Raw genomic sequence first — 12,289 nt, forward strand, 5'->3', positions numbered from 1 at the left:
CACGGACCCCTGGGCCAGCCCCGCGTCCCCAGCCCTTGTCCCCATCCTTCCAGCCCTTGTCCCCATCTCTGTCCCCGCCTGCCCGGTCAGTGCTGTGGCATCTCCGGGGGGTTCTGCCCCTTAGCACAGAGCCGGGACCAGGCTCCTGCCGCTGCGTTTCTCCTCTGGAAGGTGTTTTCCTCGTTGCAGGGACTGGAGAAGGCGCTGGGGCAGCAGGAGGTGGCTCGGAGGTGTGTGAGTGAGCCCAGATGTGCTCAAAGCCGGGGGCTTAACACAGGTGTGGTGGAAATAGAAATTAAAGGTAAACGAGAGAAATGTGGATGGCGATGTCAGGTTAATGGTTGGACTCGAGTTTAGAGGTGTTTTTCAGCCTTTTGGGCTGAACGATATATGAAGGATACAGAGCTGTTAGGGAACATCTAAAGGAGGGCCACGGAGATTGTGAAGGGTCTGGAGGAGAAGCCATGTGAAGAGCAACTGAGGTCACTTGGTTTGTTCAGACTGGAGAAGAGGAATCTCCATCAACTCCCCCTCCCAGGGCAGCCGAAGCCTCCCTTGCTGGTTCTGGTGTGTGAATGGTTCAGAGTGTGTGGAACACCCGTTCTGCCTTCATCGTCACCCTCCTCTGCCAACCCCCCTTGTTCTGCCTTCATCCCCACCCTCCTCTGCCGACCTCCCTTCCTGCATTTGTGCTCTGTGTGTACACAGAAACCTATTGCTGATAGAAAAGTCCTTTCATTTCCAGGCTCTGCTGTAGGTCAACAGAGGTAAATAAAACCAATAGTGAAACAAAGCTTTGCTTCAGCAAACCCACATTTATAGGTAGAAAGGGTTCCTGTCATAAGGCAATATAAAGATATAAGATTTGCAGGAATTGAACATGTCTGAAAAATTGCCTTTTTTTCCCCCTCCATAAAATAAATTGCCTGTTACTACAGGAATTGCCCTTAGACTATCAGGCTGCAGCATTGCTAATACCTCTTAACGCCTTCATTCAGTGCCTGATCCTATCTCTGAGCAACTGTTTTCTCCAGCAAAGAGAAATGTAATGCTCAAGTGCTTTGTGAGTCATTTGATTTTAATCAAGTCTGTTCATCCATCACAGTCCTGTGGGTCACTGGCTGGGAGAGACTGTGCCAGCCAAATCCCACGTCCTCCCCTTTATGACAGGGCACTTGATAATCAATCCAAATCACATGGCAGCAGGTTTTGAAGTAGGAAATGAAACTTGTGCTAATTTATCAGTGTTCCTGGAGCAACCTCTGCTGCTGTTATTTATTATGCAACCAAAAGGAACAAGACCCTGGGCAGGATAATGCTGGTGGGATTTGGCCTCATTTGTGTAAATTAACTGGCTGATGCTGGTTAGGAGCTATTAATGCAATGTGTGAATAAGGGCTGGGTAGAAAACCAGTGTGATGGTGAAGAGGGACAAGTATTTGCTGTTTGCAGTGCTGGTTGGGGGCGTTCATGTTCCCTGTCCCCTCACAGGCTGCTCTGCCTGCTCACTCTGGTGCTTGGGGCTCTCCCCTTTGCTGGACCTTCTCCAACACCCTGAGATCTTGCTCATAGCCAGGGAGGCCTAATTGTGGTGTGGTTATTGGCAGTTAAACCGTGTCCAAAATAATTTCCAAGCTTTTTCAGATGAGTGTTGTTGACATCTGTGCTCACTGTGCACAAAGGGGTGTGAAGGAGGCAGCAAATTTTTATGGAAGGGATTTGGGGTTAAAATAATCCTTTTGGTCATGGTGCAGCTTCATCTATGGTGCAGGCAAAAGAAAAAGGCACTTTGGGCCACATCTTTACCTTGTCCTGTCAGCTTGATTTCCTAAAGGGAAAGGCTGATGTGACCACATACATGTATGTTTATGTATTCCATTTCATCCCCAAAGATAAATTTGAGTCTGTGGGCCACTTCTGCCAGATTTGACAAGGGATGAGACCTCCAAGAGAAGCCATTCTAAGTCCTGGGAAGAGAGACATGATGAGCAAAATGTCCCCAAAAGGAGGGGACACTGCAGTGTGAGCTGGCTCTATCAGACACTGGGGAGGGAGCATGCCTGGGTGCCAACACTGAGGGGGGAGAAGCTTCAGAAGCTTCAGTGAGATTTTGAAATCAGCCACGGACCCAAGTGTGTCACGTATTTCCTCATTCCTGGCACAGGGACTGCGGGGGGTGCAGGCTCTGAAATCACGCAGTCACAGGAGCTGCATTTGAAGGATTTAGCAAGGCTGTGTACAGCAATATGGGAGTAAAGAGCCAGGTAGGGTTGGCATGGAACCTTCTGTGCTTAGTCAAGGGCAAGTTGAGACTGATAACAATAAAGCAGGGATGCAGCCAATGCCTCTTTTATTGCTTCATATCCTAATTTTAATGGGAAGGCTGTAATTAAGGGAATTTAGCTCCAAGCTATGACCTCACGGGTTGATACTCACATCAGATGCTGCCTTAAAAATAACTCATCAGAAATCAGGGAGTCTTCCATAGCAGCTCATCTTTTAGCAATGCAGTTCCTCCTGAAATACTGGTTTGCAGGCCAAAACCTTGACTGGAATCTGAGGGGCAGAACAAGGCAGCTTTGCATGCAAATAACCTCTCCAGCAACATCAAAAGGCTGTTCTTTCCTCTACTCCTGTCTGCTCATCTCTTGTTCTGGAAAAAGTTATGGAAAACTACTGAGCATCAACTGTCCTCTGTTAAAAATAATGGTGGAAGTATCCTGCTAACAGGTGATGGAAACTTTTGCCCTTGGATGTCTGCTAGGCATGGTTTCTGTGGAAAGTTTCTGAACAGCTTTGTAATTTTTTGCTCTGGCTTTGTATCGTTTTAGAGATCCAAGGAGCTGTTTGCTGCTTCAAAGAGAGGGTGAACCCTTCTTCTGGCAATGATTTGATAAGGTAGGGGTTAAGGGAATTGCCTGGTGTTGGATGATTACAGCACTACATGAAAGGATGCCCGAAGTTTGAAAGATTGAACTTTGATGAGCAGACAGCTTTTAATTCAGCCTGTCTCAAGGTAACCATGTCTGCAGTGGCTGAGGCTGACATTTGGTGCCACCAGAGTTTAGAGAACATAACAGAGACAGCTCCCAAGCCTGCCACAGCCATGGTGGGCTCCAACCCTTGCAGTTCTGCCCTCCCCATGCCAGTGCACACACCTGTGGGTCTGAGCTGAGTGCTCCAGGGTCACGGGGCCATAAAATACATCCCAGCTCCTTTCTCCCGGGGTTGCTAAACAATTTATCCAGGCCACTGTGGCCCCACAAAGCCACATGTTGGCAGAGCAGGAGCGGTGGGCTGGTGATGGACAGCGGTGGGTGAAGTGACACGCCATCAGCAGATCTTTGTTTGCACACTTCTTATCTGGAGGCGTTTGCATCAGAACTCTAAATCAAGCAAAGCCGCATGTGAAAGGCACTCCTGACTTGCAGAGGGGGTCACAGAAAGGGTAATTCTGTTAAGCTATTGAAATAATAAAGCAATCATTAATGAGCAGTTCTCTCCATTGGGGAAGCAGACTTTTATCTGGAGATGTAAACATATTTAGGAGCATTAGGAAGGAGAAAGATGGGGGCCTGTATCTTTGATACTGCTCCCTTAGGGCCGGTTGTTCAAAATTCAGAGCCTTGGACCCTGATACTCAAAGCAGCAATTGCTGCTGGCTCCAGTGAGACCATGTGAGCTCCAAGCACTGGGTGAGAACTGGGGTGTCCATGACGCAGCAGCTAAAATTAGTTAAAAAAAAAAAGGAGAAAAAAAAAATAGAGAAATTTTGATGGGAGAAAGGATAAAACCCAAACCACCTGCCCACTATCAGTGGCTGATGCAGGAATAAAGTCCTGCTCTCCTCTTTGCCATTCCCTGTAGCAGAACCATGTTGAAATCAGTAAATATTGGGCAACTTTGAACAATCAAACAAGGAATCACCCAGAGAGCTGCAGCACAGCCTCAGAGCACACTGGAAAGATCAACAGAGCTGCCTGGTTGTGGTGTAAAGTTCACCTCCCATTCTATGTGAAGAATCATTGCATTTCTGCTCCTCTCAAGCTGGGAAGCTGCTCCCATGAGGAAACCTTGGGAAGAAGCTGTGAAAGGAACACCAGTGAGAGTTTGGTGAGCACAGGAGTCCAACTCCCACAGACCCATGGCAGTTGTTTCTCCCTCATTCCTCAGCTCCCCCTTGGTTCCCACTTCTCTTCTGCAACCATGTCAACAACCATGGCTGCTCCTTGGGTGCTTTCAACACAAGACTAAGAATGGTTTCAAATGGAAATTCAGGAAAATAACAGCAAGGAGAATCTCCTGGAATAAAAAAACGCCCCTGTAGAGTTGACAAGGCTGCAGTAAAGAGAGGAAATGAGCTCCTCAGTTCAGCTTTGGATAGAGCCTGTCAAAATCTGTTAAAAATGATTATATGATTTTCCCTTCCCTGACCCTTTTATCCTAGAACAAGTTTGAAAACGAAAAATGTGTTGTGCAAAGAAGTTCTTCTCAAAAATCATTAACTTTTCTATAGGAAAATATGTCCATTTTGGTGTTGGCCACAAACCCTCACATTTTTTCCTTTGGTTTTTACAAAAGCTTAACATTTTGATCAAATTGGCTTTTCTTTTGTGCAAGGTACAACAGAAAGCTCTCCCCAGATAACAGTTATCACAATGATGATGATAACACCATAAGGTAAATTCTGCCCATTTCATGAATGAGCCCAATCTTTATTTTTCTTCATCACAAAAGTCATCCCACATTTGTTGTACACATTGTTGGTTGCTGTGTTACGGGACATATCACCAGGTATCAGATGCTTTACTCTTGCAGAAGCACTTCTAATGGAGATGGAAGCTTCTGTTGGCTGAATTTTAGAACAACAGCAAAAAATAATAATACAAAACAAAAATATCATCTTCAGCTGCATAGCAAATATGGATCAAAAATTTAACACTGTATCAGATCACAAGCGTAAATATACCTCACCATAAATAAAATTCATTGTACAAAATAACTCAAGCAGCTTTTCATACAAATATGGTACATTTGACAACAGTTTTTGAGAATATTTTCTTGGTTTTTTACACCTTTGATTATTTTCTCTTTTGTTCTCCAATACACATGAACCCACTGGACTGGAGTAATGCAGGAGGAAAAGGACTAATGTGGTTCAGTGCTACTAAGTGCTGTCAGAATTTAAAAGGAAAACCACTGAAGTGCTGAATTTCATCTAGTTTGCTTCCCCATTCTATTGTAGCATTGCAAGTCAAGTGTAGCATCATCCCAGAAAAGCATGTGCACTGCCAACAGTCACATTTCATAATGGCAAAGCCAGAGGGAACATTAAAATAACCCAGTCTGACTTCATGCATGACACAGGCCATCCTTTCTCCTCCCTGTAATTCCTGTTTGGAGCCAACAGCTTGACTTTGGAGTAGACATTCCAAGTGGTGGCTGGTGAGTGCTGGGCAGTTGCAGACTACTTTAGCATAAGCAGGAAAAGATAGGTAATAAAAAGCAATTCCATTGTCAGTGGACTTGGGAGGGTTCAGACAGGGGTCAACATTTCCCTAAGAAAACAACATTAGAAGTCTGCTGAAGACTGAAAAATACAGGACTGAAGCACAACTGCAAGGAAGACTCCCAAACTTGGCAGAAAGTCTGCAAGTGTGAGGAATATCCCTGAACCCCTGGCAATCTGTTACTATTTAGCCCTACTCTTACAAATCTGCTCCCTATTTCCATTAACAATTATGACATTTAAAAAAGCACAGGAGGAAAAAAAATCCATTTTCATGGAGTTGTTTGAAGACCTAAGCCCGGACCTTTCTCATTTACAGACAAAGAGGGTGAGAAAACTGAGGCTAAGGAGTATCTGTATCCTTGAGATAATCAAAGGACAGTAACATCAAATCTCAGAAATTAAGACTGTGATTATTACTAGCTGATATCTCATACTACTTGAGCAACAAGCAAAAGATCTGCATACACTCTACAGTCAAAACACTTTACATTTTGTTCATGCACTTTGACATTTTGCTCAAAACATTTAATCCCTTGGAATCTGGAGGGATTTGACATTTTTGCTAGCAAATCTGAGGGCAACAAATAGATTTCAACTACCTGTTCTTTCAAGTACAGCCTGTACAAGTACAACAAACTTCCAGTGCAAGTGTGTTTTGCAGGCTTGCAGGGAATTATGGCAAAACTACAGGAAAAGAATGCAAACAGATTTACAGATTATTAGGTGAAATATCTCATGACTCACTCCAGACTTAAACTGATGAAAAGAGGGATTTAAATTCACCTTACTACATCCCATTTTTGTCTAGGTAGCTGAGACTGAGCCGTTTGGTACAGTTCATTCTTTTGTAGCAACTTCTGGTACATGCTGGTTTCCAAGAAGACTCCAGCATTCCACAGCTTGTCAGATGTAATAGGACACTTAATTTGTGCTGTGCCTAGAGGTGGCTCTGAAAGCCAGACAGGGACTTGTGCCAACTTTTCAGCAAGACTTTCATACCAAAATAACAAGCACTTGCTATTTAGGTCAGGAAAAATAGGATCTTGGTCGGATCTATCTTCCTCGCATCTTGTTTTCCACAAAAAATAAAGTTCTTGATTCTTCTCTTCCTTTTAAAAATATATAACTCTAGATTCCCTCACTCCAGTAGTGTAGAAGTTGGATCATGATGGAATGGCAGAACTGACATCCTTAGAGGAAGAGTAAGTAGAGAGCAAGCACCAGAAGCTCTTGTGCTGCTCTTCCTCATGACACAGAGGAAAGAACTCGCCTTGCTGGGCTGGCTCCTTCCCTGCCACTCCAGGATTTCAGCCAGACTTCCTGAGATTTCATTTTACTTTCAGGTTACTGTGCCGCACAATTTCCTCCCTGCAGCTGAAAAGGCCTGTCTCAGTAACAAAATGAAACTCAAGGCGTGAAAATGCCCAGCACTTGTCACATGCGGGGTATTGATTATTGATTATTGATTATCGAGGGAGTAGGTGATCAGAGTCTGGGAGCACAAGTTCATGCCACACACCAAGATCTCCTCTTGCCAGCAGTAGTGTGCTGGCTATTGTTTCTGAAGACAAAAACTCCAGCTCAGATATTTCTACTAATTAATTATATGCTCCCTCTGAGAGAATAAATGCCCAGGCTCTGCCTTTTTAACATCTGTAACAGCATGCAGTTTACAAAGCATAATGAAATGCATGGAACAAATATATATTATCACATCTGGATACAGCAATTTTTGCTGTGGCCAGGCTAGAGCTGAGGAAACACTGCCAGTTGTGAGGCTGGCATCATTTTCTCTTGGAGCACATGGTTTGATCTCCTTTCACATCAAGCACTGGCTTTTGTATCACTCCAATGACTCTGCTGAGGGTTAGAAGCAGGTTAGACCAGGAGTTATGAAATCCTCCTTGAAGTTCCACCTGAATCTGTTCTCAATATCCAGGGATCTTAGATTAGCTGAGTGGGAAAAGGCAACAGACTCCAGTGTTCTCTCTAACATGTCTGAACTTGGAAAATTCTGGGTATTTTTTAAAACTTATCCTATATTTTACCTTTCCTAAACAATCACATGATTTCTGAGTTATGGGAAATTTCCTAAGCTCTGCTGGTAGTCACCATTCTCTGGAGAAAGGCATTTGTTTGCTGTGCCACTAGGAATTTGTCTAAACCAAGGGAAAATAGCATCCCAGAACACACACAGTACACACCCTGCTCTCACCCTTGGCTGAAGAACAAAGATCCCACATGTTCAACGTAACTATACCTGCATCCTGTCAGCACCAGTGATTATTTCCACCCAAATTAATATGTTTGAGAGCACATTCACATGAATGCAGCCTCTTCTGTAGTCCACAGGAAATCTGGTTTATTGGAAAATAAACCAGACACATGGAAGGGGACGTGTCTTCAGGGGAGAACTTCTGCTTAAAAATAAGTGGACGTCCCATAGCATGGAAAAAGCCAGGCTGTTTTCTGTTTCCCCAGCTCTCTGAAGTGCTGAGGAGTTATCTGGTGACTGCCTCATTGCTATCCTCAAGCCCACATGCCAAAGCTCATGAAAACAACTGCTGGAAAGGCCAAGGACAAGCAGAGAGCACAAAGCTGGATGAGACATCCATCCACAACCAGTCTGGCGGGGCTCCTCTGCACCCAGCACTTGCTCCTCAGGGCACTGCCATGGGTGACATCCTGCCTTCATCCCTTCTTCCCCTCAAAGAGTGGATCAGGGACTTGTCTTCAGCCCCTCCTGCTCCTTGGCTGGTGGCCCATGTCACAGGGGTGTTGATTTGTCCCACTGTTTCTGCAGTGGGAGCGGGTTCCTGGCGCTGTGGGACCGTGGAGCTCTCCCACCTGAGGCTGCAGTATGGCTTCAGAGAGATGTGTGGACTGGGTGAATCACAGGGAAAACTGGACCACTTCATGGAAGAAAAGCACATTTTGCCCACCCACCCCCACCCCCCCTCAAGTCCGAAAGCTACGAGTAAAACCGATCACAGGGATGGTACAGAGGAACATGCACTCCAGCGGGGCGAGGGGACGGTGTGTCCTCGTGTGGAGAGGCAGACCCAGCCTCACTCCCTTGGCAGGCCTCACACCACCGAGCTTACCCCTCCCAGCTGGTCTGGGTTCAGTCCCTGCTCCCTTCCCACCCCGTGCAGGGTCCGTGTCCACACTAGCAGGTGGTGGCCAGCGACTGGTGGATGGGGGGCTGGAAGCAGCGCACGTGCTCCACCGTGGAACTGTCTGTTTCCACCGACTTCATGTACTTGTTCAGGATGGCAAAGATCTCGTTGTTCAGGATCTGATACTTCCTGATCCTGTCAGCCATCTTCTTCAAGGGCTGGAGGGGTGGTGAGGGAGAGAAACAGCACATGAAGGGTCTTATGTCATCTGACCAGCTAGGAAGTAGCAGCACCTGTGCCCTGCTGCTGGAAAGCTCTGCTAAGGCAAAGCAGCTCTAACACATGTTCCTGTTCCACTTAGCACCTCGCAGGAACCCGGTGACTCGCTTCATTATTGGGTTTGATGACTCAAGACAGAGCATTAACAGGATCACAGAGTGGTCCTCAGTTAACCGCTCCAAAGTCTAGGCTCCCAGCTGCTTATTGATAAAGCCAGCGAGATCACAGGATGGTTGCTGGAAATACCAGCTCCTCAGGTCCAGCTTCCCAACCCCAGGAAGAAGGGAAAGCTTTGGGAGAAAAAAGATTTGATTTTCAAGCCAATTAAAATCTTGGCCTCTCTGCTGAGACTGCAGATGGAAACCTTGCAGCAAGGGCAGCCAGTAGGAATAAGCTTAACACCAGGCTTTGTTGTAATTGATGAGTTTGGACAAAGCAGGATAGAAAATAGAAAGAAGTGTGCTGGTTTGGGTCCTTTGGGACCTCACCCTTCAACTTACCACGTTTTTTATGATTTCATCTTTCCCATCCTGCCTCTGCACCTTCAGCAGGTGGTAGCAGAAGTCGAAGAGGTCAAAGCGCCGCTGCTGTCCAAGGAGAACAATGATAGAGCAACCTGCCCAGTTCAGACCATCTCCAAAGCACTGCCTGGAGGGAGGAGCAGGGTGATGGGTGGGGAGACATGACAGGACAAGAGTTAGGCAAGAGAAGCACCACGGCACCAGGAACTTTCTTGGGTGAATTCCTAGGGAAATCGGGTTCAGTCCTGAGTATACACCTAGAGAAAATGAACCCAGAAGGAGAGAATACAGAATTACACTCAGGCCAGGCTGTGTAGGATGAACCATGGGGTAAGATGGGTGAGGACATAGTACTCATAGATGGGTTGTTGGCCCTGTCACCTTGGGCATTTCCCTTTACTGTGCTCTTTCCTCCAGCTGTTCCAACACAAAGCTGAGCAAACCAAGGACCCACATTGCCCCTGCACCTCCCCAGAGGCTCTCTCTGCAGCTGAGGGCACCGGGGGGGCCGGCTGGGGACACTCACTCTGCCGTGAACTCGTTGGTGCCCACGGGGATGCAGTACACGAACTGCATGGCGCTCCAGAGCCGGTGGAACTCCACGCACTCGTCCACGTGCATGACGCCGTTGGTGGGCGGCGGCCCGCGCCAGATGGGGTCCTGCAGGTAGCTGCGGATGCGCGTCAGGATCACCTCGAACATGGAGAGCCCGCAGCACAGCCGCTCCTTGGTCAGCAGGTCCCCCTCCCGGGCGATGGCTATTTGCTGAGGGACAGCCACAGGGACACAAGTGAGGATGTGACCCACGCCCGCCGGGTTTAACGCTGCCTGGTCAGTCCCCGGAGGTCCAACCTTACCTCTGATGGCTGCTCCCATGGCACTGCCCACCAGGGAAGGATCCCCCATCCCTCACACAGGAGGATTAATGTGGTGCTCTGTCACAGATATGTTGTATGAAAAATCCTTTGCTTAGGATTTCTTTTCTCCTGAGAAGCTGAGGCCTCAGGAGCAAAATGTAAACAATGATTATCTGCTGCTGTGGAATGCAACAGGTGGAATTGTGATTGGTCTCATGTGGTTGTTTCTAATTAATGGCCAATCACAATCCAGCTGTCTCAGACTGTCTCAGTCAGTCACAAGCCTTTGTTATCATTCTTTTTCTAGTCTTAGCTAGCCTTCTGATGAAATCCTTTCTTCTATTCTTTTAGCATAATTTTAATATAATATATATCATAAAATCATAAATCAGGCCTTCTGAAATATGGAGTCAACATTCTCATTCCTTCCCTCATCCTGGGACCCCTGCAAACACCACCTCAGCGCTCTGCTCTATTTCACTGACCTCATAATCTTTTGGAGGAACTATGTACGTCAGAACACCAGAGCTGAAGGCAAAGCTCTGACCAGAAATACTGATCCTTAATTCTGCTAGCGTGCTGCTCTGCCCTATTAGTGCTACTCAGCGCTTCATTTCAAGATTTTCATTTCATGATTCATTTAATGGGTTTCGTCTCATGATTTCTGCAGATTATGAAGATAAAACAGAAGAGAACAGGGACATTTTGCTTCCCAGGGCATTGCCATCATCTCTTCAAAATGCAGTTAGCCTATGGCTTTCTTGATTTCTTTTGTAGTTAGGGTTAAAAAGCTATGAGGAAGATGAGAAGCCATTGCAAACTTGATACTGAAAAACTTGTGGTTTATAAGAAAGCCAAATATTTTTTTCCCAGATGTGGAAGCTTTACACGCGTGGACAATTTCTGTGACATCCCTGCTCAGATTTACATATACAAATTTGGAATGGCTCCACTGGATTAAGTTACTTTGGCTTTTACGCTAGAGGCAAGTTAAAAGAGAATTAACTTCATTTCAGCCCCACTGCTCCCCAAGAGGACAAAAATAAAAAAAAAAGGGTGGGGATTTAAAACAAGCAAGCGGGGCCTTCCCCCAAGCTGAGTGGTGCAAGCATGGGGGTGTCCCATTGCCCTGGTATCCTCTCAGCTGCCCCATTTCCTGCTGTACCAGTGGCAGGACTGACTTCTCTTTGCAGTGCTGCCAAAACTAACCCATGAAATGGGAGCTGGGTGCTGTCAGAGCCGTGCCTGTGGCTGTGGGAGGCTCTGGCTCTGCCGTGCTCACCTTGGCAGAGGAGCGGCTGCAGAGGCAGAGCCCTTCATCCCTCCCACATTCTAGAACAGGCACATAGAGCAAGTGTGACATTGACTGAGACCTTGCCTGTCCCAGAGGACTTCCTGGAGCTTTAAGCCGTTTTTAAGCATTTTCTCCATTTGCAGCTGTCCCTGCAATGCCTATAAAAATGTTATCCCAATCAGTCACAATGGGGACTCACAGCAGCTGGGACAAAGGGCAGGCACAGGTCCTGGCCAGACATTAAGAACATGAATTATGCTTGGTTTACTTGGGTCATCTTCAGTACACTCTGAAAAATGCATGAATGTGCCTGCACATCCCCATTCCTGATTATCAATTTATGCTGGCAGTAACCTCAAGCATTTTTAGTTTGGCTGCTCTTGAAATTAGAAGTGTTTCAATTCTTGCTTGTGCCACAATTTCAAGGATGTTCTGGGGACCCCAGCTCAATTAGTGTTCAACTAATAGCAAATATCAAAAGAAAGCTGTCATCATGCGCAGAGGCCACATCTGGTCTGGGATCTCTTGATCTGTTAAAAGCAGGAATGGCATCACTGATTGCACAGCACACACCTGCCTGTGTTTGCTTGGCAAGTAAAGCAAAGATTTATTTAATCCAGGTTTTTAGCTAAAGGCTGTACAGTGTCCCTCTCCTCACCTGCTCCCAGCTCTTATGGGCACAGGTCTGCACACACTGGTCTATCATG

General features: G+C 46.4%; 1 protein-coding gene and 1 long non-coding RNA gene across 5 annotated transcripts in view; one reads left to right on the forward strand and one right to left on the reverse strand.

Moving 5' to 3' along the window:
• The first annotated feature begins 4 nt into the window (after window positions 1-4).
• Window positions 5-10,054, forward strand: LOC141730940 (uncharacterized). Its single transcript, XR_012582801.1, has 3 exons — window positions 5-230; window positions 2,832-2,898; window positions 9,849-10,054. It is a non-coding gene; the product is annotated as an uncharacterized LOC141730940 (long non-coding RNA).
• Window positions 4,682-12,289, reverse strand: part of CYFIP2 (cytoplasmic FMR1 interacting protein 2) — a 49,396-nt gene continuing 41,788 nt past the window's right edge. For all 4 annotated transcript variants that reach the window (XM_074552229.1, XM_074552230.1, XM_074552227.1 and 1 more), the window contains 3 exons: window positions 9,958-10,196; window positions 9,411-9,558; window positions 4,682-8,849 (listed from right to left, as the gene is read on the reverse strand). In XM_074552229.1, coding sequence (XP_074408330.1) covers window positions 8,682-8,849; window positions 9,411-9,558; window positions 9,958-10,196 — 555 coding nt within the window. In that variant the 3' untranslated portion in view covers window positions 4,682-8,681. The remainder of the gene's footprint in view (window positions 8,850-9,410; window positions 9,559-9,957; window positions 10,197-12,289) is intronic.

Source organism: Zonotrichia albicollis, chromosome 15, assembly GCF_047830755.1.
Source record: "Zonotrichia albicollis isolate bZonAlb1 chromosome 15, bZonAlb1.hap1, whole genome shotgun sequence".
In the NCBI taxonomy this organism is placed as follows: domain Eukaryota; kingdom Metazoa; phylum Chordata; class Aves; order Passeriformes; family Passerellidae; genus Zonotrichia; species Zonotrichia albicollis.